The sequence below is a fragment of the Panthera onca genome, chromosome E1 (genome assembly GCF_046562875.1).
Source record: "Panthera onca isolate mPanOnc1 chromosome E1, mPanOnc1 haplotype 2, whole genome shotgun sequence".
Taxonomy (NCBI): domain Eukaryota; kingdom Metazoa; phylum Chordata; class Mammalia; order Carnivora; family Felidae; genus Panthera; species Panthera onca.
The window spans coordinates 58,263,438-58,289,023 of record NC_138352.1 but is presented as its reverse complement, the minus strand read 5'-3'; the positions used below and the strand labels follow the sequence as shown (position 1 = coordinate 58,289,023).

General features: G+C 46.6%; 3 protein-coding genes across 6 annotated transcripts in view; 2 read left to right on the top strand and 1 right to left on the bottom strand.

Annotated features, from left to right (window-relative positions):
- Positions 1-81: 81 nt before the first annotated feature.
- On the bottom strand, positions 82-8,776 carry RUNDC1 (RUN domain containing 1). Its single transcript, XM_060646003.3, has 5 exons — positions 8,278-8,776; positions 4,819-4,977; positions 3,386-3,584; positions 2,728-2,847; positions 82-2,337 (listed from the first exon to the last, which is right to left on the bottom strand). The coding sequence occupies exons 1-5, from the start codon at positions 8,773-8,775 to the stop codon at positions 1,472-1,474; spliced, it is 1,842 nt and encodes a 613-aa protein (XP_060501986.1). The 5' UTR covers position 8,776; the 3' UTR covers positions 82-1,471.
- Positions 8,765-25,586, top strand: part of PTGES3L (prostaglandin E synthase 3 like) — a 98,971-nt gene continuing 82,149 nt past the window's right edge. Inside the window, exons 1-8 of one of the 4 annotated variants that reach the window (XM_060646014.3) lie at positions 8,765-9,318; positions 9,692-9,805; positions 9,912-9,978; positions 10,084-10,182; positions 11,948-12,037; positions 12,733-12,786; positions 13,291-13,318; positions 13,506-13,698. In XM_060646014.3, the coding sequence (XP_060501997.1) occupies positions 9,134-9,318; positions 9,692-9,805; positions 9,912-9,978; positions 10,084-10,182; positions 11,948-12,037; positions 12,733-12,786; positions 13,291-13,318; positions 13,506-13,513 (645 nt within the window). In that variant the 5' untranslated portion in view covers positions 8,765-9,133 and the 3' untranslated portion in view covers positions 13,514-13,698. Of the gene's footprint in view, positions 9,319-9,691; positions 9,806-9,911; positions 9,979-10,083; positions 10,183-11,947; positions 12,038-12,732; positions 12,787-13,290; positions 13,327-13,505; positions 13,699-25,586 lie in introns of those variants that run through there. The other 3 variants (XM_081791308.1, XM_078437116.2, XM_060646016.3) reach the window with 3 other exon arrangements.
- AARSD1 (alanyl-tRNA synthetase domain containing 1) lies at positions 16,423-25,088 on the top strand. The gene is made up of 12 exons (XM_060646008.3): positions 16,423-16,558; positions 16,708-16,839; positions 18,623-18,782; positions 19,473-19,530; positions 19,956-20,112; positions 20,208-20,324; positions 20,547-20,677; positions 21,264-21,330; positions 21,465-21,556; positions 22,042-22,096; positions 23,101-23,195; positions 24,857-25,088. The coding sequence occupies exons 1-12, from the start codon at positions 16,520-16,522 to the stop codon at positions 24,990-24,992; spliced, it is 1,239 nt and encodes a 412-aa protein (XP_060501991.3). The 5' UTR covers positions 16,423-16,519; the 3' UTR covers positions 24,993-25,088.

The window sequence follows — 25,586 nt, the reverse complement described above, 5'->3', positions numbered from 1 at the left end:
AGAAAATACTGATCTGGATCGGATGGGCTAATAACACACAGACTTCTAAACCAAAGCCAAGAGTCTCTACGGTCTTTCAGAGAAGCTACATAAAATATTATGATTTTATTAGCAACCACAGATCTATCATTTTCCACATTTTGCAATTATCCTGCTTCATACAGGATGACTAATTCTAATGAATTATCAATAATACATCTTAAATAACATGTTGTTGAAAAACAATTAAGTTAAAATGCACTATGTAATAGTGCAGACACAAAGTGCAGCTGGCAATTTAATACACGAAACAATGCTGAATCCGTAGGGTTGAGATCCCATTTGGTTTTCCAGAAAGGAATAGACCTTGCCCATCTTTGGTCAGTCCTGAAGCAGTATGCAAGCTGAATGATAAATACGAACTAAAAAGGCTAAAATACTGAAGACCAAATAGGATCACTCTAGAGTCCATTTTACAAGGAAATGCTCAGTCCCTTGTCTGTCAACAGGGATCTGTAGTCCCTACCTCCGCTGCAGTACCTACATATGGTCAGACTGCCTCCATCATCCAGCCTCCGGGACAAGTGGGCTCACAATCCTGGGGGGAGCTGCTGCTGGTCACTGAAGTGTGTTCCCATTCACACTTGACTTAGGGGCAAGGATTCTCTTGAGGAGTACAGCTCTAACGTATTTACTTCTAAAAAGATTGTGTCTGCATCTTGTTGGGAGTTGTGTACGGGAAAGGTTATTTGCCAGAGGACATGGTACCAGCCAATGGTGGTCATTCCTCATAAATAACCAGCTCCAGAATCAAAAGAGCATCATCTGTGCCGCCACCTTGTCGGGAACAGATTTCAGTTCTTACCCCCCAAAAAGGGGCTCACACTGAGCCTAACAGTGGTTAACTAACTCCCTTAGAAATGCTGTTATCAGATATCCCCATTCCCAGTTTTAGAGGCAACTAAGGAATACAAGGCCTTCCCTGACCTTGGGGTCAGGAAGAAAAGGGGTGTCTGTATTCATAAAGGGAATTTAAATTCCGGCCTTAGGACTCTCTCGAACCTGCTCCAAGTGAAGGAATACGGCTCCCAGCTTGGATGGCAAGAGCCTCAAGTGGAATGTCTTCCAGGACCGACAATTCACTCATGTTGTCACTCACCACCATAAAGAGAATGGTTAGAGTGACCTGGGTTTTGTAAAACTCAGACGTGGCACGACGCGGTGGTACATTCACTGTGTGCCGCAGCTGATTTCTTTTACATAGGCTCTAACATATGTGCCCAGACGTTACATGCCTGGGCAGAACCTTTTAGCGGGAGGGTTTCCAGCATTTCTTTCTGATATGCTAAGTTGGAAAACAGACTTTGCAGTCATTTGGCGAGGGAAACTGTCTTTAAACCCCTCCTCTTGCTCTTTGTTTCTATCCTAGAAGACTAACCATCTGTTCCTACCCTACTGAGGAAGGTTCTGGTGTAGGGCCAGGGCACTCTCCTCAAAAGGCATCTTTGATGTTCTTGAGCTGGCGCACGGCCAGGTCTACAGGGAGGCTGAACTTGAGGCTGCTGAGGCGACTGAGCAGGTTGAGGGCGCTCTCAAAGCCTGTGTGCGCCATGTAGCTCCAGGGCTGGTAGTGGGGCTCGATGAGTGACCCCGACTTGCAGATCAGGTTCACCCAGGACACGAGCCGCTGCTCATTGAGTGCCATGCACACCAAGGCCTTGAGCTCTGAGTCTGCGCTGCGCTTAAAAGGGTCGTGCTCCGTCAACACCATGTGGATGGCGGTCAGTAAGCTCTGCTTGGGGGTCACCACAGTGCCTCCCATAACCGGCAGGGCAAAGGACTGGGAGAGCTTCCGTGCGGGGGATTCCACATAAGCACGGCCGTTCTTAGCATGGTAGTACTTTACAAAGAGCTCCCACGGGTGCATGGCCTCGGGGGCTGAGGAGAAGGCTGGCAGCAAACAAGCAATGGGGGCCATGACAAGGCTCATCCCCGGTGAGGAGGCGTAGAGTCCATGGGCCAGCAGGTCCCTTACAGCCACTGTCAGCTCCTTCCGCACGGCCGTGGTCAGCTCGTCCTTGCCTCCCAGAGAGAGGTCCTGGAGGTTGGCGGAGGTGATGACGTGGTCGTGCGGCTGGTGCCTCAGGGCGAGCTGCTTCACTCTGTCTACTGATACCTCCAGCCTCTTCAGTAAGGGGGAGTAGTCCCTGTCAGCCTGGCTTCTCTGCCACAGGGTTTGTGGGATCTGGCCCGTGGCGCAACCAAACTGGCTAACGGCAAAGATCTGGAGCACTGCGAGTGCACGCCGCATGAGGTGCAGCCCCGTCTCCTGAACCTTCTTCACGTCTTCTGCCTTTGCTGTTCAGAAAATGCAACGACTCATCAGTTAGGGCCATGCTGGCACAGAGGTACATTCAACAGGTCACGGGCTGGGATCCGGTCCTGCTTCTGAGCTACAGTACACGTCCCACAGGAAGCCAAGAGCCACCTAGCATGTTGCTGGACCTAACTGTTTTGGGTTAATAATAGCTGTTACTGTGATTCCCACACCAAATAACCCGCTCACTTAAAGTGTATAATTCAGTGATTTTTTGTATATTTACAGAGCTGTGCACCCATCATCCCCAAAAGAATCCCTGTACCGTTAGCATTTCCCATTCCCACTTCTCCCCAGCCCCTTAAGCCCTAGGTAACTGCTAATCTACTTCCTACCTTTCTGGATTCGCCTATTCTGGAAGCTGTACTTACTCTTGCTGTTTCCTGGAGGCAGTCTGCCGCTGTCAGTTCTGGTGGAGCCACTTCCTGTCTTCCCACTGGCCTTGCACTCACAGTGTGCACTGTCTGCCTGCAGTGGGCTTCCCACTTCATCTGTAAGCAGGAGTTACAAAGAGGAGGAAAATGAATATTTACTAGTGCCTACCACATGTAAGACTTTTACAAATAACATCTGATTTGTGTGGCACAGTGACTGGCTCAATAAATATTTGCTGAATGAAGGAAGCGTGAATCATCATTTCAGGGGTGAGGAGAGCGGGACTAAACAGGTTAGGAACCTCCCCAAGGACCCAAGGCTAGGAAGTGGCAGAACTGGGATCTGAACTATCTGGTTCTAAAATCCATCTTCTTGGGGCATCTGGCTGGCTCAGTCGGAGGAGCATGTGACTCTTGATCTTAGGGGTGTGAGTTCGAGCCCTACACTGGGTGTAGAGATTACTTAAAGATAAAATCTTAAAAAAAAAAAAAAAAAATCCACGTTCTTTCTATTCTACCGTGCTGGCTCCCTCACTGAGTGATCAAACCTCCTACACAGTACATGAAGAATGGGCACCTTTAGGAACCAGTACTTGGATTACATATAATTATTATGACATCTGTCCACCCTGCTCTTCCCATCCCTTCCTCTGACCTTGGATGAAGTTGATGAACATCTCGAGGTCTCGGATCTGAGTCTTCAGCTGCTCAACCAACTGTTCTTTCACTCGGGCCGGGTTGACAATCTGAGCCACAGCTGCATCCACACGCTGCCGCAGCTCCTCAGTGGACAGTGAACTGATGTCCTCATTCAGATTCATGTCCAGTTTCTTTATTAGTTCATCTATGATCACCTATCAAGACCACAAACAATGGGCACACCCTTTAGAATTTTCAAGGAGAGGGCTTGAAAAGGGAGTTATTTGCTGGAGTGCTTCCTACCTTTAAATGGAAATCAACGACAGACAGAACTCCCAAACCTGGGAGAGGACACGATGTGACTGCTGATCAAGGTGAGAGCACAGAGCTCCTTCTCCTACAGTAACAAGGACCCTTGGTTCCTCTCAGACAGAAATGGCTCCTCTCACTGCACATTCTCTACCAGGCCAGGCAACTTGCAGGAGAATAACAGTGTGAGTAATCCAAAGTGGTTGATAGTCCAAAAAGCCTCATAGTTAGCTTTCCCCAAAGCCTCCAAGAGAATACATATGGATTTCCTTTAGTTTCTAGTTCTCCTCATCCCTTCTTGCCCTACTCAAGGCAACTAAAAGAAAAAAAAAAATCTCTACTAAATATCAAAGTGCATTAGAGCCAAAATGCCCTAGTGACAATATTTGGAACAGTTTGAAATCCAGTTAATGTAACTCCAGCCAAGCCAGAGAAACAGCCACATCACAGTGAGAGACAAACATGTTTGTAGGGGAGGCTGTAGCTGTATTTCTGCCAGAGATTTACCTGCCTACCCAGGTGTTGCTTAAATAAATATGGCATTAAAACCAGTCTGGATTCCTGGAATACTTATCAACTGGTAGTGGGCAAAAGCTAACTTACACTGGAGGAGGTGCCCAAGTAGAACTGTTTTAATGATCAAATGAAAAACTATTATTAAAAAAAAAAAAATTTTTTTTTTAACGTTTATTCATTTTTGAGAGACAGAGAGAGACAGAGCATGAGCAGGGAAGGGGCAGAGAGAGGGAGACACAGAATCTGAAACAGGGTCCAGGCTCTGAGCTGTCAGCACAGAGCCCGAGGCGGGGCTCGAACTCACAAACTGTGAGATCCTGACCTGAGCCGAAGTCGGACGCTCAACCGACTGAGCCACCCAGGCGCCCCAAAACGATTATTATTATTATATATCACTACTATTAGTATAACCACCAAAAAGAGCTCAGTTAACATATTATAAAGCTTTGGAATTTGTGTTTCCATGTGTGAATGAAGACTTGTCCCATTTCCCTTTGATTTGGGCCAGCAAAGGGATTCTCAGTAAGACCAAGGGTGAACGAGCTAGGAAAGAATGTCCTGTGAACACAAGAAGGGACAAGGTAGCCTTAGGTAGTGGTGGGCGCCTCTCTGGTGTCTGCTCACCTGCTGTCTTTCCAAGACCACGGACTGTGGCAGGGAGTCGTAACTGCCCTCTTGATAGGCAAATGTTTCCAGGTCATCCAGCTGGGTTTTGAGCTGCAGTATAAGTTCTTTCTGCTTCTCCCTTTGGGTTTCCAGACGTTCCCGTTTCTCCTGCTCACTCTAAGACAAGAAAATACTTAGGTCTATTTCATAGGAAAAGGAAAAATCAGGGCACAAGGGCACATTAAGAATCCTCACAAGCTAACCATGACTACTGAAACAAAGTGTTTCCATATAATCCTAAGGAAATACAGAATTCATACATAGGTTCAAAAATGAGAATAACGATTTCATCCAGAGTAATTTATTAAGTGTGTTTTCTTTAAAAAGGTATTTGTCCCTCATTGGAAACAGAATATGAATACAATGAGGCCTTTTGTTAAGACAGCATTCCCAGCCCCTCCACAAAGGCCTAGTTAGGATAGAGACAATTTATCTTAGACAAGACAGCCCCCCAGGAATTAAACATGCCATCCTCCACAGCCAATTAACACAGATCAACTCCTGAATACTTTCTGTGGCCACATTTTGCAAGAGAATCTAGAGATAAGGGTGTAAGAGAAAAGATTTATAATTCATAATCAGTTTTCTTTATTCTTCTTATTTTTTAAAGATTTCATTTTTCAATAATCTCTACATCCAAAGGGACTCAAACTCACAACCCTGAGATCAAGAGTTGCATACTCTATCGACTGAACCAGCCAAGTACCCCTCATAACCAGTTTTCTTAAGATTCAAAGCCCCTCCAATGTATTACAGATGTTCGCACAATCAAAAGAATTAAAGCAGGTGCCTGGGGCAGTGAAAAATAAAATCCAAAAGCCAAGCAACAGGGGTGGGAAGGTAACCATGTTAAAAAAGAAAGAAAAAAAAAAAAAAGAGTTTGGTAAGTTTCCCTGACCAGTGACTCCTTTCTCCATTGTTGGCCACCAGGCAGATTCTGCATTTAAATGATGAAAAATCCTTCAGGGTGGTGAAGTCTTGCCAATGTATTCTCAAATACTAGTTCTTCCTTAACTTTCTTGATTATCAAAAACAAAACAAACCAAAACTAGCAAGTCAGGTGCAGGTATAAGGCTGCATTTTCAACCAGCAGTCTATAGGACATTAAATTTAACCTTCAAATGGAACTTACCAAGCCCTCCAAAAGATATGAGACAGGACAAATGAAAAACAATGAATTAACTTTTTATTCAAGCTCTTTAAAAAGCAATCCTTTTGCTTTACTCAACATGACAGCAAGCCTTTTCTCAGGACACTCCCTCTCCAAACCTTTCTGAGTATTGGCATTTCTTAGAACCTTGTTCCCATCCCCTGCTGAGTGAGGGCCTAGCTATCCTTCTGGTTTCCTGGATCTCCCGGGGCAGAGCTGATCATTTCTCACTCTATGCTGTGTACACACTTCTCTAGCTCATGTCACATTATAATCTTTGTTGAGGATTCTGTCTCCCCCAGTCTATGAACTCCTTAAGGGCAAAGGCCTTGACTTTGTACCCCTGTTGCCTAGCATGGTGTTTGGCACAGGATAAACTCTCAACACACATTTGCTGTATGTTACTGAACTAAAACAGGTACAGAACGACACACTCCAAATAATGAGCTCTGACTGGAGGAAGCTGTCTAGCCAGCCCAAGGAGAAAGTACAGGGAAGCTCTGTTTTTGTTTTCACTGTATCCTAACTTCATTAAGCCAAGGAAGAAGAAGAAGAAGAAAAAAAACAGCCATGAATCCTGATTCTGTTTTCACGAGTATGTCTGCTGAACTCTGTTTCCTGCCATGGCACCATGGCAGTTACAGCGTGTTATTTATTGGAATGTGGGCAAACAAGTGTAATAGAGAAAAACGAGCTCTGGTTCAAGGCAGAAAATAGTGGAAATGATTTCCAGTATGAAGTGAGAGGAAATACTGGTTTAAAAAAATCTGGAACTAACAAGAAGTATATCATCTGGTTCAAACATGTCCCCCCACTTAGATATTTTATGTAATCTTCTGTGCATTCATTAACGCATAAACAGGTGGTACCAAAGTGGTATTTTGAGCACTGCTTTTTTTCCTAATTTTTACTTATTTATTTTGAGAGAGGGCATGTGCAGGGGAGGGGCAGAGAGAGAGAGAGAGAGAGAGAGAGAGAGAATCCCAAGCATGCTCTGTGCTGTCAGTGCAGAGCCTGACATGGGGCTTGATCTCACCAACCATGGCATCATGACCTGAGCAGAAATCAAGAGTCAGACACTTAACCGACTGAGCCACACAGGCGCCTGGTGAGCACTTTTTTTTTTTTTTTTTAAAGTTGTACTCTGCTTCTGAAAGAGAAAATGAACAACCAAAAGAGCACCACATCCACACAGAAACTCTGATGCTTCTTGCTCCTGAACAAGGGCCTGGTTACAGTAATCCTTTCTACTCCTTAAAAGTCTGGCAATTTGAGGTGGCTGCTCCTTGTGCCAGGAGCTGCGGGTATATGGAGAGGAGGGTGGAACAGCAAACACAGGATTGCACTGGAAACATTTCAGGTTAAAATAAGCAAGTCAGTATCTGCTACTGATAAGCCATGGTTAAACCCAATTTAAGTGGGAAGAAAGCCACGTATAGGTAGTAACTTGAAGAATGAAAATGTGGAGAAGACGGCCAAGTCTCTTCAACACCTCCAATAAGCTATCTGCAACTGTGCACTTCCAGAGATTCAAAGACTGTTAAGGAAATGGCATTGGCATACAGACTCCCATTACTCAGTGGAGGCTAACTGAACAGATCTTGTCACAGTTACCAAAGGGGCTTCCTATCTAATACCTAGTTATTAGGCAGGATGGGCAAGGAGGTTTAAAATTCCAGCTGTAGGAAAGGCTATAATCAGGAGTTGTGTTTTTTTCATTTACTAAGTGATCCTGCTGTTCAACAAAGCTTCTGCCCCCACAAAAGCCTAAAGATTAAAGACGTTTTCTAGATTCCAGGAAAGTAGGAACAGGCAAGAGGTCTAAATTTCCATAGATTCCAATTCACTTACCCTTCATTAGCCAATGTTCTCAGCCCCAGGTCGGGGTACTCTATCAACAAATGTGCTCGGGCGTTGGGTACTTTATGAGGCCACGGCAAGGTGAGGGGGAGCAGCACTGCTTTGGTTGGTTGCCCTGTTGCCCTTTGAATACTCTTTGCTCACCACTCTTCTGTCCCGCACGTCACCACACCTGCATCTCTTTCCACACCCTAGGTGGACACCCCTCACAATGAGGTTCCCAGGCCTCGGGGTCCTCCTGCCCTTCAGCAAACCTCGCACACCTGTCTTATCTCCTCGTCTCCAACGCGCGAAGTACTCACCGAGACCAGCCGGCTTCTCACCGCTGCTACCTTGGTCCGCGTCAGCATCGCCACCCACCCAACCCCCTATGCCCCTGTCCCTAGGGGTCTGGCCCAGATGCTCACCTGGTTCTCGCCCCGCAATCGTGGCCGGTCCCCTGGCAACCCATCGCCATCGTCGCTGGCGGGGTCCTCGGACCCCCCATAACCCAGGACGTGCGGGCAACCGCGGAAAGCGAAGTCCTCGAGCTCGCGCAGGAGGCGCTGCTGCTCCGCGGGCGCACCGCGCACCACCTGGCGCAGGCGGAACTGCACTTGCGCGAAGTGCGAGGACAGCGCAAGCAGCGCCGAGTCCAGCCGCCGCCGCTCAGCCCGCAGCCGCCGCAGCGTCCGGCCGGGAGAGTCGGGAGGGGAGCCCGGGGCCGCGCCTGGCTCCTCGGCTGCCGCCTCTTCCGAGAACGCAGCTGTCCCAGGCCCGGCCTCCGCCACTGCCCCCACCGGGGCCCAGCGCACCGCCTCGCAAGGTGGCGGCGACTCCTCTTCCTCTTCCTCTTCGTCCTTCGCCTTTGGACCAACGGCAGCTACCACCGTTACCGGCTCCGCAGACGCTTCGACGGCCGCCATCTTCCCGGAAACGCCGCCGCACGTCAGCCGCGCCCCCTCACTGCCATGGCAACGGCGAGCTGTCTGGGAAACCCGCAGGAGCGGGTGGGCGGGGCACATACGTCAGACAGTTTATGGTCACCTGGGGCGGGCCTTCCCAGGGGATTTAACTGGGGCTGATAATTTTTTATTGAGCGCCTACCGTGAATCAGACACTGAGTGCCCTGAGAGTTGGAGAAACGAGTGAATGAAGCCAGGAGCAAGTTATTCGGTGTGCACGTTATCTAGTGTGGCTCTTGCCCTGGTCCCCGTGGGTGGGTGGTCTATTCCTAACCTGAACGTTTCTGGAGACCCAGAGATGTGAAGGACTGCCGGGATTATGCTCTCCCAGAGTCTCTCTGGAGTGCAGATCCCTTGGCTGTGTGGCCACATCCCCCCTTCCTCTAAGGCCTTACCCGACCATATAAGGAGAGGCAGCTGCTGGGGGCGTCCCCAGTATCTAAAGATAGCGGTCTCTGCTTCGGACTCCAAACGCCACCGGGTAGCAGGAGCCGCCATGGCAAGGTGAGTGTTTCCAGTCGCCCTTTTCCCTGGAGATTCCTTGTCCCACCATTTTCTGGGCGCTCTGGGCCCTGCGAGGTCCCATGGAAACCCCAGACTCCGGGTCTCTATAACTTTCGGGTGGTGAGGGAAGTGACCTGAATGTTCTCCATAACTCCCTACCTCTCAACTTTTGCACTCTCGATTCTCCCCAGGTTCACCCTCCCCCTTCCTCCCCACTCCCATCACGCCCCTTTCACTTCCTTCTGTCTCACTTAGCTCCACTTTGACAGGGCCATGGCATAAAACGTCCCTAAAATTCCCCCCCCTCCTTTCCCCAATGCCCCCTGTCTTCCCTCTGCCACTCCTATGAAGCCCCACCGCAACTCCTCTTCAGGCAGCATGCCAGGACGCTGTGGTATGACAGGCCCAAATATGTGTTCATGGAGTTTTGTGTTGAGGATAGCACCGATGTCCACGTGCTCATCGAAGACCACCGCATTGTGTTCAGGTAATGGCCCTCCTCTCTGGAGGGCCTGGTTTCCAGGAACCTTTCCTTTCTCCTAATGCGCCCATGCTCAGCCTGCCGCATTTCCTCAGCTGCATTGTCTCCTCAGCTGCAAGAATGCGGATGGAGTGGAGTTGTACAATGAGATTGAGTTCTATGCTAAGGTGAACTCCAAGGTAAGGGTGGGACAGGACAGTAAGGTCTGGATGGAAAGGCTGCTTGGGAAATTGGAGATTCATTCTACACCTCAGATCCTAACAACGAGGCTGTCTATCTGGCAGGACTCCCAGGATAAACGCTCCGGTCGTTCCATTACTTGTTTTGTGAGGAAATGGAAGGAGAAGGTGGCCTGGCCTCGACTCACCAAAGAGGATATCAAAGTAGGTGTGTGGGGAATGGCCTGCTCTTTCTCCTCTGCTCTTTGTGTACCTGGGGACATAGATCTGGGAATCACCCTTGGCTCCTTTCCCACCAACTTTCAGTCACTCACGAGGTCCTACTTGACTTCCTAAATATTCTTGAGTCTGTTACTTCATCTCTTCTAATTCAGGCCTCATCCATCAGTGGGTGAGGTTTATTGCATATTTTCAGTCCTACCCTCAATCCATCCTTTGCACTGCTCCCAGCATGGCCTATCTAAAACACACATTTGAACGGTACCTGGCTGGCTCAGTCGGCCCAGCATGCGTCTCTTGATCTCAGGGTTGTGAGTTTGAGGCCCATGTTGGGTATAGAGATTACTTAAAAGTAAAATCTTTGAAAAAAAAAAAAAAAAAGGAGAAGAAAATGGAGATTCTGATCACACTGGCCTAAATTCCCAAATGCCAGGGGCACCTGACCGGTCCAGTTGGTAGAGCATGCGACTGTTGATCTTGGGGCTGTGAATTCAAGCCCCATACTGGATGTAGAGAATTACTTTATAAATAAATAAATTCCCAAATGGAGCTTTAAATGGAGGATGTGCACTGCACTTTACTCCTTTTCATTAGCACCCTCTTTCAGGCATTTGAACTTGTCACTTCTGCTCTTTGGGTTGAAATCCAAGCACCACAGCGTGACATATAAGCTATTCCTCCCTTCTGGAGCATCATATCCCATTAGTCTCTGCCCTAAACTTTACATTCTAGCCATAGCAAATGTCTTGCAACTCTTTTGCACACACCAGGCTATTTGTCATTACTTTACCTTTGCTCATGCTGTGCCTTCTTCCTGGAAAGCCATCATCACTACCTGTGCCCACCTAACCCTTGCACATCCTTTAAGTCTCTGCTACTCTAAGAAGCCTGGGCTCCTATAGTTCCTTTCTGTGTTTCCATAATATCCCCTGCGTAAGCCACCACCACCCTTTCCACGCTGTTATTATTATAATGATTTATTTAAATTTCCCTTCCCCACTTGGTTTGTGATGGCTGGGACTATATATATTAAACATTTTCTTGAATTAATTTTGTTAACATTTATTTATTTTTGAGAGGGAGAGAAAGAGAGAGAAAGAGTAGGGGAGGGGCAGAGAGAGAGGAAGACAGAGAATCCAAAGCAGGCTCTGCGTTGTCATCGCAAAGTCCAACATGGGGCTCAAACCCACAAACTGTGAGATCATGACCTGAGCTGACGTCGGACGCTCAGCCAACTGAGCCACCCAGGTGCCCCTCTGTTAAACCTTTTAGAATCGCAATGCCAAGCTCAGAGTCTGGCCCATAGTATGTGTTCAATAAATAGCTGTTAAAATCAATGAGTGAGTAACTTCTTTTCTTGTTTATAAGAACTTAGAACACAGGCCTCCAAGGGTTATCTCCAACTCCAGGGGATGCAGCTTGTCTGTCTTGCTTGGTTGATTCCTATAGTATTTTATGACACACTTATCTTTCTAGAGGTATTATACCTCTATTCAGTCAGCTTCTGGAGGGCCAAATTTCTATGCTTTTCCATCTCCTATAATGCCTGGCATTGTGCTTCACACTTAGTAGATTCCTGGCAAATCTTTGCGGATGATGATGATGGCATCCTGGAAAGGGGCTAGTCAAAGAGGTGCTGTGGGGAAGGAAGACTGTACCCCCAATGGCCTTCTTTGCCCCTAAGCATGCTCCTGTGCACACGGCCATGTTCTTCTGTGCACTTGTGATGCTCTATACTTTCCTCTTGCAGCCGGTGTGGTTGTCTGTGGACTTTGATAACTGGAGAGACTGGGAGGGGGATGAAGAGGTGGAGCTGGCTCAGGTGGAACACTATGCAGAGGTAATGCCATTTTCTGCCCATCTTGATCATTCTCTGTGTCTCTGCTCATACGGAGGACTGTCATCAGGGCTAGACAGAGATAGATGAGCTTGTCTCATTCGTGCTCATATTGTTTACATATTTTGTGTGATGTTTCTTTAGGAGGGATGGGAGAAATGAGTATTAGTGAAACTGTACACTTGGATTCATGCATTAGTCACAGAATTCTGAAAAAGTTTGGCAAAACCTTTACCAACTTTTCTGTCATTCTTGTTCTCTCTTCTATTTTCTGTGTGTGTGTGTGTGTGTGCGTGTGTGTGTGTGTGTGTGTGTGTGTGTGTGTGTGTGTTTCCTGAGCCAGACAACTTCATGGGAAGCTCAAACTAAGCAGTATAAAAATTTACATCATAAAACAAATAAATTGTGCCCTGCCATATATTATTTGGTTTTAGAATTTCGGCTACTATTTATTCAAGTTGCCAAAATACTAACAGACTGTAACCTGCATTAGTAAGAAGGATGCTGTGTGTGTGTTTCAACATCCTTTTAAAAAGGGGATCGATTTACTTTTCTCCAGTTCATTCCAGTGATGTGTTAGGGGCTGTACAGATAAGGCAGTTGCCTGGCTGGGACCATTCTCCTGTGGTCCATCAACATACAGGTTGCTCTTCCCTTGCCCTTCTTTTCTTTTGTAATCATTTTTCTCTTCCTACTAGCTTTTGAAGAAGGTCAGCATCAAGAGACCTCCCCCTGGCATGGATGACCTGGATGTGAGTAAAGCCTGCCTTTCAACCCTTTGGTTTCCTTTTAGCCCTAAAAAATAAGATACTAGAAAGCTCTTGTTATGGTCCTTGGCACACCATACTTTTCTCAGTGCATGTCAGCCAAATTTGGATTTGACACAGGAGGTTGAATATTCTTCTCCAGGCTGTAGAAAACCCCAGCAAGACCCTCCTCCCTCCCATCTCTCCTCTACTTCTCTATCCTAGAGCAGACCTGGCCCTGTTGACTGCATTCACAGTTGTAAGGAGCAGTGGCCTGAATTGAAATTCTGAAACCATGTGATGGTTGACACAGTGTTGTTAATTGAGTGCCAGTGGTTTATTTTATTTTTGAAAGTATAAATCCTTCTGTTAGCCTACCAGGAAGTGGTATGATTTAGAAAATCACAAAAGAAAACTTGGTGAGCGGGAGGGAGTGAGTAGAGTTTGTGAACACAAATGTTCAGTCTTTGCAGATTCTACAGGCGCTTTTGTCTTTTTTTCTTTCCCTAGGATGATTCTGACAGTGCTGATGCAACAAGTAATTAACTTCTGTGACGGCAGAGCTGGGGAGGAAGCTGGGGTGGAAGCTGGGGCATCTTCCAGTCGCTCTGAAAAGCTAGGGCCGGGGTCTTTGCCAGCTCTTAGCTGTGGGGTCTCCAGGATCTCTGAACTTTCCTAGAAACTCTTTTTACATGTCCTTTTATGTTTTATTTCTTTTTTCCTAGGCACTTGAGTATGGCTCCATCAGATGGCAGGATAGGAGAGTAGACTGGTGGGGCTCCTGACTTCCTACCAATTGGCTGTAATCTTTGTGCTTGGGCCACTCATCAGGGCTCTCTTGAGTATTTGAGCATGTGTGTGTGGTAGAGCAAAAGCCAAAGAAGCAGCGTATAGATTATAATAAATCTGTAAGAACAATTCTCTGTCTCCTTTCTTCTTGCACTTCTTCCTCCTGGAGGCAAACCTCTTCTACCTTTATTGTTCCTCTCAAGGGGTGGGGTGGGTGTTGCAGATCCTGGTCCTCACTGTTGAGATTGGAAACAGAAAGATCTTGGGAGTAGGCTTGTAACCTACATGGGACTTCCCCATGCCTAGATCAATGCTTATTTCTCAGACCAGACACCAGCCTTTCTCTATACCCCTAGAACCATGTAAATTCTGCCACCCCTAGAACTAGCCAGAAACCCACCTCAGCTTCCTGCATAATCCAGAAATTTCTTTGCACTTTAATAGCTAATTGTTACATTAGTTAATGCCTATATCTGTTTGCTCTTCCATCCATTATCTACCCCATTCATCCACAAACATTTTTTTGAGTGCCTAATGTGTACTTAAACTGTGACTTAGACAAAATGCCGTACCCACTCTTTGCCCTTGAACTCATGGTAAAGTACTGAGATTTGTTTAAAAAATTAAACTTCAAAAGTTTATGTCAATCATATATAGATACAGTTTAAAAATTAAAATAGTATAGAAGGGTATAAAATTTAAAGTTGAATTTGTACTCCTTTAAGAGAGGTAACTACTGTTAATAGTTTCTCTGATAAATTGATATATCTATATATGTATATACACTGTACACATAACTTGCATTAATACTTATAGCTTATGTAATCATATTGTATTATATAGTTAGCTGATATATAAAACAATACATATGAAACAAACATACAGTTACTTACATATAGGATAATATATATTAAATCTTGGGGCGCCTGGGTGGCTCAGTTGGTTAAGCAACTGACTTCCGCTCAGGTCACGATCTCACGGTTCCTGGGTTCGAGCCCCACATCGGGCTCTGTGCCGACAGCTCAGAGCCTGGAGCCTGCTTTGGATTCTGTGTCTCCCTCTCTCTCTGCCCCTCCCCACTTGTGCTCTGTCTTTCTCTCTCTCTCTCTCTCTCAAAAATAAATAAAATATAAAAAATTTTTGTAAACTTAATAGACCTATAAGCAAATGCAGTGTGTGTACACATTTGAAATCATACTATGTACATTTAAACCCTGCTTGTTTAAACTTAATATATATTGGGGCTGTTTCCAAGTTGGTGTATATAGATCTCTTTTTCATGGCTACATGGTATTCAGCTAAATATACTTTCCACAATGTAACCGATTCCTCACTGAGGGACATTTAGGTTGTTGTTAGTCTTTTTCAGTTTTCAAACAATGCTGCAACAAGGATTCAAAAATAGATCTTTATATGTTTGGCAAGAATATCTGTAGGGTAAATTCCTAGAAGTGGAATTGCTAGGTCAAAGAGTAGTAGATACATTTAAACGTTTTGATAGCTGTTGCCCAAGTTGCTCTTAGCTAAACTGGACCCATTCCTGCTCCCACCAACAGAGTGGCCCGTTCTTCAAAACCTTTTAGATACTCACAAAGATAAAAAATTGTACTCGACTTAATTTACTTTTAATTATAAGATTGTTCATTGTTTATTTTTATTAGTGATTGGTATTTCTTTTAAGGTGCTCTGTCCATACCTTTTGCCCATTTTGCTATTGACATTACTTCTTAAGCTTTTTAAAAAGTCTGGTAATACAAAGTTGTACTTGTATCATGCTGTACAATTTACTAAGTCTTTATATATTATCTTAATAAAAATTTTGAACCTCATATCAACTTTATAATTAGGTTTTCTTTATAGGTGATTGAACGGGTAACAATACGTGGCAGAGTTGGGACTTGAACTTGTATAGCATATGTCCCTCCCTTATCCACAATTCTGAAAACCGAGAAAAAATCTGAAAACCCACTTAAAAAAATTGACAGCAAAACTCATTTGACAGCAAAACCTGCCCTAAAATGATGTGAAGCTATTTATAGTATTCGTTTATTCTATTTAGTGCATTTATTTCTCAGCATAAATAGTAATGCTTTGGATGACATGATGTTGCTCCAGAATTCCAAATGGAACACATGGGGTTCATAAACACATACATACATTCACATACAAAACACATGGTGGGTATGCTCTGCATTACTGCCTAAAATCTGAAAAAATCCTAAATTCTGATACACCTGGCGTCTTCAAGCTTTTTATTATTTGATTTAAGAAAGCAGGAAGTTAATTCTAACATTTAATCTGTTTAACGTTTTAAGGCGCTGATTACAGTTTGTTAATTTCTGTTAGCCTTTCTTTTCTACACTGTCCAGTTAGGTAACACTAGTCACATGTGGTTATTGAGTGCATGTGATTATTGAGTACCGAGATGTGGCTAGTGCAAGCTGAGATGTGCTATAAGCATAAATACACATCAGCTTTTGAAAATTTTGTGCAGAAAAAAAAAATCTCACTTAATTTTACACTTATTAAATGACATAATATTCTGGATCTGTTGGTTTCAATGAAACATTAGCGTATATGGCTTGCACTAATTTCTATTGAGCAGCAGTGCCCTGGATCCATGTCCGTACCCCCCCGCCCCAACCTCCTCTTTCCCCAGCCGAGACTGCGGGAGGCTGACCTAAGTGCCTTGACAAATCCCGGCCGAGCGCAGTTTTATTTTGTTTTCAGGTCCTTGCCAAAGTCTTCAAACAGGTGCTAGGCGCCCCGGAACGTCTACAAATCGCGTTTTCGGTAAATTTGTCCAAGCCACACCCCGTCCCTTGTCCTCGTGCTTCTGCGCGGAGACGCGCTCTCAGTGAAGATTGTCCCGCACGGCTCTCCGTCCGCCCGCGGGCCGTCCAGTGTGCGAGGGTTCCCGCGTCTCTCCGCGTCCCGGGAGACAGCGGCGATGGCGTTCCGGTGTCAGCGCGACAGCTATGCCCGCGAGGTGCGGCCGGCTGGGCGAGGCACCTGCAGCTGCCGGGCGGATGGGGCGGTGCGGGAAGATGGAGCCGCGTGCAGGGGCTGCGGGGAGAGACTCAGTCCCGGTGTCTTGAGGGCTGGGGTCCGCCTTATTCTGTGTCCCTCTCTGTGCAGTTCACCACCACCGTGGTCTCCTGCCGTCCCGCGGAGCTACAGACCGAAGGAAGCAACGGCAAGAAGGAAGTGCTGAGTGGCTTCCAAGTGGTGCTGGAAGACACGCTGCTTTTCCCCGAGGGCGGGGGACAGGTACCAGGCCCGCGCCTCACCCCGACCCGCTCCCAGGAAGCCCCTCATTCCTTTCTGCTCAGGAAATGCCCTCTTGCCCCTCTGCCCCAGCCGTGATGAATACAGATGGAAGTTAGTTCAATTCGGCTCGTTTGTTCATTCAACAGATACTTACCAACGCATACTTACTGGGCCATAACATATCCTGGGTACTTATTCCAGGTTCTGAGGATAAGGGGTGAACAAGACAGTATCTCTACATACAGAGAATATTTATCGGAGAAGACAGACAAAATGGTGAATAGATAAAATAGAGTGCTTGGTTTGGTAAGTGCTCTAAAGAAAATTAAAGCTTGAGGGAAAGACAGTCATGAGATGTTCTCCTAAGTAGGGGGGAAGTTATTTCAGTACAGACCTAAGTGAAGGGAGTGGGTAAACCATTGCAGTTACCTAATGGTGTTTGGGGGAAAGGAGCAAGTATTCCAGGCAGCGAGAAAACAAGTGCAAAGGAATTAGGAATTAGCTTAGGGTGTTTGACAGGGACTGGAAACGCTCCCCCTGAGGGAGCACAACAGAGGACAGGCTTATTTGTGCTGTGATGGGATAGGGACAAGGTCCAACATGAACTGGAGAAAGGAGGGTAATAACAGCAAAAAGGTGGGCGTTATGGGAGAGGCTTTTTCCAGCAGGGATAATAGCACAGACAAAGGCAGGGAAGGCTGAAGGAATCCGACAGGTCTAGTTAAAGGCAAGTAGTCTAATATAGTTGGAGCCTATGGTGTGTGTTGATGACAGGCTGGAGGTGACCTTGGAAAGGTCAGTTGGGGTCAGTTCAGAGGAACTTGAAGGATGTGTTAAGGTGTGTGGACTTCATTCAAGAAGCTGTGGTGAACCATGAAGTACTTAGGCAAAGAAGTGAAACGAGAGAACATGGTCAGTAAACTTGATAGCGAGAAAGTTCCAATTTCATATCAGCGTCATTATTACAGGGGTTTTCTGCTGATGGAAGACCTGTAACCTCAGGCAACTATAGAAAGACTCATTGTATACGTTTCTTCCCTAATTCCTTGAGACTATTAGGTCTTTTTCCTGTGAACTCCTCTAGAACAGTGTACTTTTTTACATTATAGCGTGTTGTAGATCATATTGCAGTGACCTGTGTGTGTGTATTTTTTTTCCAGACGCTTAAGATCCATGAGGGGCTTTGTCTTGTTTATATTGTATTCTGGGGTCATGGCCAGATCTTGTAAGCAGGTATCACTAGATATTTTTTTAAGCGAATGAATGTTTTTGTTCTTTATTTTTTTTAAAGTAATCTCTACACCCAACATGGAGCTCGAACTCATGACCTGGAGATCAAGAGTCGCATGCTCCACTGACTGAGCCAGCCAGGCGTCCTTAAAACGAGTGAATATTTTTGTATCTAATTCTAGTAATAGTGCGGAGGATGGAAGGAAAATCAAACCATTTTAGAAACTCTTGGAAGATAAGAATCTAAAGGCAGTGAGAGTGACGATTACATTTCTTTGGGTTTTACTAAAATCTTTGTTTTTTGTAGTTATAATCTCTGTTTTAAGTCTGCTGTTTTGTTCTCAAGAACAAAATATATGGGTGTTCAGAGTGAAGAGAATAGAATCCCCTCACAGAACAAAGTGGACCACCTCACTGGACAGTGCCTCTTGTCCCTTAGGGAATCTCAGATTCTGGGTGTGTTTCTCACATACGTTCCCTAGAGGGTCTTTGTATCCAGGAGTTAAGGTGAGCTCTGTCTCCCACCGCTGATTAGTTTTACTTCTTTCCCCAGCCTGATGACCACGGTACGATCAATGACATCTCTGTGTTGCGAGTGACCCGCCGCGGGGCTCAGGCTGATCATTTCACACAGACAGCCCTGGCCCCAGGGACTGAAGTCCAGGTCCGGGTGGACTGGGAGCGAAGGTTTGACCACATGCAGCAGCATTCAGGTAGGCGGGGCGGCCTGGGGGATCTGCAGGAGGGGCTGTTGCCATGGATGGGAATGCCATAATGATTGGGACGTCTTTGGGTTCTCTGGGGGTTAACCTTTTGGAAAGGACAGACGTAATCAGAATCAGCTCCGTTTCAGACAGTAGGTGATAAATGTTATAACAATGTGAACAATTAAAGTAAAAGTATTAGAATAACCTCTGGATTTGAGTTTTACCAACCTCCCACTTTTTGGCTTTACCTGGATATCTCCTAGGCTCTTTAAATTCAACGTGTTCAAAATGGACTTAAATAGGCATTTCCTCCCCCAGACCAGGTGTTCGTGAACATTCACCTGGTTGCTCAAATCCTGAAAGTCAGTGCAGACACCTCTTTGGGGAGAGCCAACCACTGAGTCCTGGCAGTTTATCTTCTGAACATCTCTCCACTTCCTTCCACTGTTAGCACAGTCATCCTGGTCCCAGCTCTCATTGTCTTTCCCCCAGACGCCTGATAGAGGTCATTTGTGAAACGGCATCGTAAAGCTTTTTGTAGGGTTCTCGTGAGGATTTTCAGTAAAATATCTGATAAGAGTATTATTAGCCAGTACCCGGCAGGTCTTCCACGGGGAGAATCTCTGTGATGATATCAGGGAGCATGTGGCTGGCTGCACTTCTCATTCTACCCTGTCTCTTGCTCTCTCCGCTCAGGGCAGCATCTCATCACAGCAGTTGCTGACCATCTGTTTGGGTTGAAGACCACATCCTGGTGAGCAGGGGACCTAAGACTAACCATAGGTCGCAGGTCCCAGACTGCCAGCTCCTCTCCCAGTAATGGGTCGGGGTAGGAGGATAAAAGAAAGGATAGGGTTCAAAATCTGCTGTGTTCTCCTGTTCCCCTTAGGGTGGGGGTGGTGGGTGACCTTGTGTGTCTCAGGGGAAGCATGAGGATGCAAGAAGGAAAGAACATGGAGTTTGGAGCCCAGAGAGCCAGAGGGTGAATTCTGGCTGCATGATCTTGATCACATTCCTTCCTACTCCTCACCCATAAAAAAGGAAATGACTGGCAGTCTCTACCTTGGAGGGTTTTTGTGAGGATTAAATAAGAGAATTTATGTGAACATTCTTTGTAGACTTTGTTATATTCTTACTGTCATCATCAGCACCCTGTGACTGCTGCACTTCTTCTGGCAGGGAGTTAGGGCGGCTCCGGAGTGTGATTGAGCTGGACAGCCCCTCTGTGACTGCAGAGCAGGTGGCTGCCATTGAGCAGAGCGTCAATGAAAAAATCAGAGACCGCCTGCCTGTGAATGTGCGAGAGCTGAGCCTGGATGACCCTGAGGTGGAGCAGGTGAGAGAGAGCCAGTGCGGCAGCGTCTGTAGAATGGCCCTCCAAGGGCCCGTCATCAAAATTCAGACAGCCCTTCTCCCTCTGCTGTGTTCTAGGTGAGGGGCCGGGGTTTGCCCGACGATCATGCTGGGCCCGTTCGAGTTGTTACCATCGAGAGCGTTGATTCCAACATGTGCTGTGGGACCCATGTGAGCAATCTCAGTGACCTTCAGGTGGGTAAAGAAGGGCTCTTGAGTGGTTGGGAGAGAGGGTGTTAGGGAAGTGGGGATCACGAGAGGGCTGAGCGTGATCGAGGGGGACAGCTGAGGAGGCCCGGCTGAAGTCACTCCTTCAGTGCTTCCCAGCTGGGGCACAGGTCTAGGGATCTCCTCCCTCGGCTCTGGCACCCACTTCAGTTTATACCTGTGCTTGTGTTACTCCCTTGCCTCATGTAGGTCATTAAAATTCTGGGCACCGAGAAGGGGAAAAAGAACAAAACCAACCTGGCATTTCTGGCTGGGAACCGGGTGCTGAAGTGGATGGAGAGAAGCCACGGAACTGAAAAAGCACTGACCACGCTGCTTAAGTATGCCCCCTGCTGCCCCCATGTCTCAGGTCCTGGCCACCCCAAGTTCAGCTCTCCTACCTGTGGGGTAGACAGTTCTCTCTTTATCTCGGGGCGGACGGGGTGGGGGGTAAGATGCAATCATAAGTGATGAAGCACTTTGGATGGTAAGTCAGACCCATGTAAAATGGTTTATTCCTTTATATCTTCTTCGTCAGTTGCTTAGGCAGCCTCCTTGGAAGGTCCCCAGGTCCCCATCTGGAGGGAGACTATCAAGAAGGGCATCATGGTGGGGCACCTGGGTGGCTCAGTTGGTTAGGTGTCCGACGTCAGCTCAGGTCATGATCTCATGGACTGTGAGTTCGAGCCCCGCGTCAGGCTCTGTGCTGACAGCTCAGAGCTTGGAGCCTGCTTCGGATTCTGTGTCTCCCTTTCTGTCTGCCCCTCCCCTGCTCACATTCTCTGTCTCTGTCTCTCTCTCAAAAATAAATAAACGTTAAAAAATTTTTTTTTTTTTTTTTAAGAAAGAAGGGCATCATGGATATACACCTCATCCCAAAAGCAGTTTGGGAAGCCGGGCAGGTGACCACACACCTTTCTCTTGCAGGTGTGGAGCAGAGGATCACGTGGAAGCAGTGAAGAAGCTACAGAACTCTTCCAAGCTCTTGCAGAAGGTGATTTATTCCATCGAGGTTGGAGAGGTCCTAACCAGTTCATCAGAGCCGGAGTGAGGGGGAATGAAGTGGGGCGAAGATGGTGAGCTCCCCTGTTACTCCTTCTGTCTGTTGAGTTCCGGCATCTGTTGCAGAACAACCTGAATCTACTCAGAGACCTGGCCGTGCACATTGCCCACAGCCTGCGGAACAGCCCGGACTGGGGAGGTGTGGTCACGTTACATAGGTGAGACACAGGGTATGGGGCTGCTGGGCTTGGGGCTCAGCCTCTCCCCTGGTGCAGTGCCTAGTGGGAGGCACTGCACCAGGGGAGAGTGGGAGGGGGTGGGTCACTCACTGCTTTCTCAAGGCTGAGCAGACCTGAGGGGATGTGTTACCTTCCAGATTTCCTGGGTTCTATAAGAGCATCTTCATAGTAACACTGTAACTTTCATTACCACCTTCCCTCACCTCCTTCACCATCTAACAGATGTCTCCTTACCTGACCGATCTTGTTGAAGGGAGGCAGAAATAAATACAAAGCATGCTATAAACTGCCGAGAAGGAAATGTTGCTGGCTCTCAGCCAGCACTCTCTGTCTTTGCTGAGAGAGTCTGGGGCTTCACACAGACAGCCTGCCACAAGGCCAGCCTTATGAGGAGGAGAGGAGCTTCCTGCAGTTTCCCATCTCCTGCTCCAAGCTGGATCTGACGTCTGTGTCCTTTGTTGTAGGAAGGAGGGGGATTCTGAGTTCATGAATATCATTGCCAATGAGATTGGGTCAGAGGTAAGAGGAGCATGAGATTCTTGATCTCTCCTGGGTAGAGACCTAAGTGAGGGGCATTAGTTTAGCTGAAGTCCCTCCCGTGAATGCATGAAGAGTAGGGAATTGAAATTCATTCAGTACTGGTTTTTTTTTTTTTTTAGCAGTAGCTGTGAGATCTGTGATAGTGACCTCTCTGGGGCTGCAATATTTACCAGCTTCTGAGTTCCTTTTATCAGAGCCGAAACTCTTCCAAGCCACCCACATTTATATGTGCCAAGGGCCTGGTTTTAGAAGCGATGGGGCTGGCTAGGCCCTTTGAAGGCCATCCTTTCCATTTTCCTTCTCCTCTGGCTTCTGGTGCCATCCTGGTAGTCTGCAACTTCATGATTTCCAGGTCTCTCTTTTGCATTTACTCCAAAAAACACTCTTTGGGGTACCTGCCCCGGGCCAAACAGTGTACATGTCTCTTTTTATAGTCCTGTGTAAAGCATACTGATTCTCAAGGAGCTCACTCTCCAGTCTGGGAGGCAAATGTACCGTATGGTGACATTTCTAATTTCGGGCGGTGAATGCTGGAAGTGGAACAACATGTTACCTGAAAGAGTGGGGAGCCCCCAGGGGAGTGGCCTGCAGAACTGCCTAGTGGTCATCAGATGAGGAAGCAAAGGTAGCCAGGCAGAGGGAGACAGGCAGCTTTAGGCAGTGGCAGGCGCAGGCTGTGTGAGGGAAAGCAGTGGGCAGGCTGCAAAAGTCGATGGGAGTCAGGTCACAAAAGGCATTTAGTGCCTGGCCATGGTCAGCAGCCTTCTGCCTTCTTAATGTTTAACCTAAGTTCCTATAGTCATTCTCAAAAAAGTTTCTTGGCCCTGGTGGGCCAGAACATAGGGGCTGCATTATCTCTCATCAGGAACATCACCCATGGTTTAAGGGCAAAAGTCTGATCTTGAGAGTGAGGAGAGGGCAGCATTTAGGGGGATTGACCCTACTTCTCAAGTATCAGGACTTCTCTTTATCTTACCTCCTAGGAGACCCTCCTGTTCTTAACTGTGGGTGATGAGAAAGGTGCTGGGCTCTTCTTACTGGCAGGGCCAGCTGAAGCCGTGGAAACCCTGGGCCCCAGGTAATCTGTGGACTGTCTGCACTAACCTGCTAGTAGAGCCCTTGACCCACAAAGAGGGCCACCACATCTGTGATCTCATTTTGATTCACATCACAGGCATATGAGGTGGGCTGAGCAGGAACAATTATCACCGCAGTCATTCCTAATTTTACAGACGATGAACTACATATCATGTGCCTGAGATCTCACAGTTGGTAGAACTGAGACTCAAACCTAGGTCTTTTTTGCTCCAAATCTCCTATGCTTTTCTGTTTTTTCTTTTAGAAATTGAGATAACATAAATGACGCACGAATTCAGGTGCTGTATTATCACTAGGCCAATAAAACAGGTGACTAAGGCACCAGCAAAGCACAGACACAGACCAACTATTCTGGAGAAGAGATTAGGATTTTAAGACTAAGTAAAAATCAGCATTGATGTAATTGTCATGGGAAAATTAGGACTTTGTTGAATTTCTTTACCCTCATTGCTTATATTTTCTTACTTTATTTTTTAATGTTTAAAAAAAAAACATTACTTATTTTCAGAGAGAGCAAGCATGCGCACTTGAGCGGGGGAGGGGCAGGGAGGGGGAGAGAGAGAATCCCAAGCAGGCTCTGTGCAGTGAGTGCAGAGCCTGACTTGGGGCTCGATCTCACCAACTGTGAGATCATGACCTTAGCCAAAATCAAGAGTCTAGGACACTTAACCAACTGAGCCACCCAGGTGCCCCTATATTTTCTCACTTTAAATTAGATACAGAGTGTAGTGTCCCCTGTTCTTTCTGGTGTTTAGGGTTTTCAAAGTCCTGATTGGCTCTGGTGAGTTTTCAAAGGAAAACATAAGAAATTAAAGCGGAGGTTCCTGACAGGCAGCCAGATGTGGCCTACAGATTAGTTTGGGCTGTTTACTATTTTAAATTTTTTATTTTATTTTTTTTAAGTAGGCTCCATGCTCAGCATGGAGCCCGGCACAGGCCAGGAGCTCGGGACCCTGACGTCCAGACCTGAGCTGAGATCAAGAGTCAGACGCTTAACCGACTGAGCCACTCAGGCACCCTGATTTTAAAATTTCAAAGTTAGTTGTTACATTTTAAAACTAGGAGATTTATACATAAAAATGTAGAGTTCTAGCATTTCTCACAAAAGGAAAAGAAAGGCATGCTCTGGCAACACTGGGCCCACATGGCAATAGCTGTGAGGAACTGGGTGGTGACTGCCTGCTTCAGACAGGACAGGCTTGTCCCTCTGTCCACATTCCCCTCCCTTCTCACTCACCCCCCGCCACCGCCCCCCCCCCCCCCAGCTTGCTTCACTGCTGCTCCCCACAGGCTTTTGTGTCCGCAGCTCCTTACCCGTAGTGGACAATCCCAGGAGTGTTGCCATAATTTATCTAGCCTCCCATTTCTAGACTCTTCTGTTGTATCCAGTATTCACGCTTTTTAAAAAAATATGTAGAATAACAAATACTAGTTCATTTTTTGTTCCCCAAGTTCTTCACTCTTACAATAAACATGGTCCATATATCTCTGCATATGTGCAAGTATTTTTAAGAAGGGTTTCTAGAAGCCATCTTTCTTTCCCCTCGGCCCTGGCTGTGGGGAAGGACTCTGAGCTGCCCTTGGTTTTTCTGTGGCCTTTCCCTTGAAGACTTCCTGCCTGAGTGTCTCTCTGCTCCCCAGGGTGGCTGAGGTCCTGGAAGGCAAAGGAGCCGGAAAGAAAGGCCGCTTCCAGGGCAAGGCCACCAAGATGAGCCGGCGGGCAGAGGTGCAGGCGCTTCTCCAGGACTACATCAGCACTCAGAGTGCTGAGGAGTGAGGATCTGGACACTTCCCTGGGGCTCCTGCTGTTGAGAACGGGCCTCCTGTGACCACAGAGTCTCTTGAACAATAAAATAGCTTGACTTGAAATGGTTATGGTACCACATGCATATGACTGATTTATTCAGTATTCTCTGGTGTGTTTACGCGATGAGTATCTGTGAATAAACAGCTTTCTAATTTGGCCCCTGTTAGTCATAACCTCCACAAGGGAGCATTATGTTGAGGAAGTGTACTAATTTCTCTAAAGAGCAGCTGCAACCTTTCTTCCTGTGGAAATGTGACTGTCTAGGGGAGGGCGAGTCAGTCTGGAGGTTCAACCTCGGGCTTAGATTCAATCATATCTTGTTTTCTTTTTTTTTTTCCCTTATTTTCCTAGTCCTGTGTTTTAGAACTAAAAAGTATCAATGACTTTGCAAATAGGTCAAGACGCCACACAAATATAGTAGAAAGATGCTCTAAGTGTGTTACTGAGACAGAAAAGAGATGGAAAAAGGTATCCCGGAAGACTAACCCAAAGAGAGCTTGTGTTACGTTATTATTATTTTAATGTTTATGGATTTTGAGAGAGATCCCAAGCAGGTTCCTCACT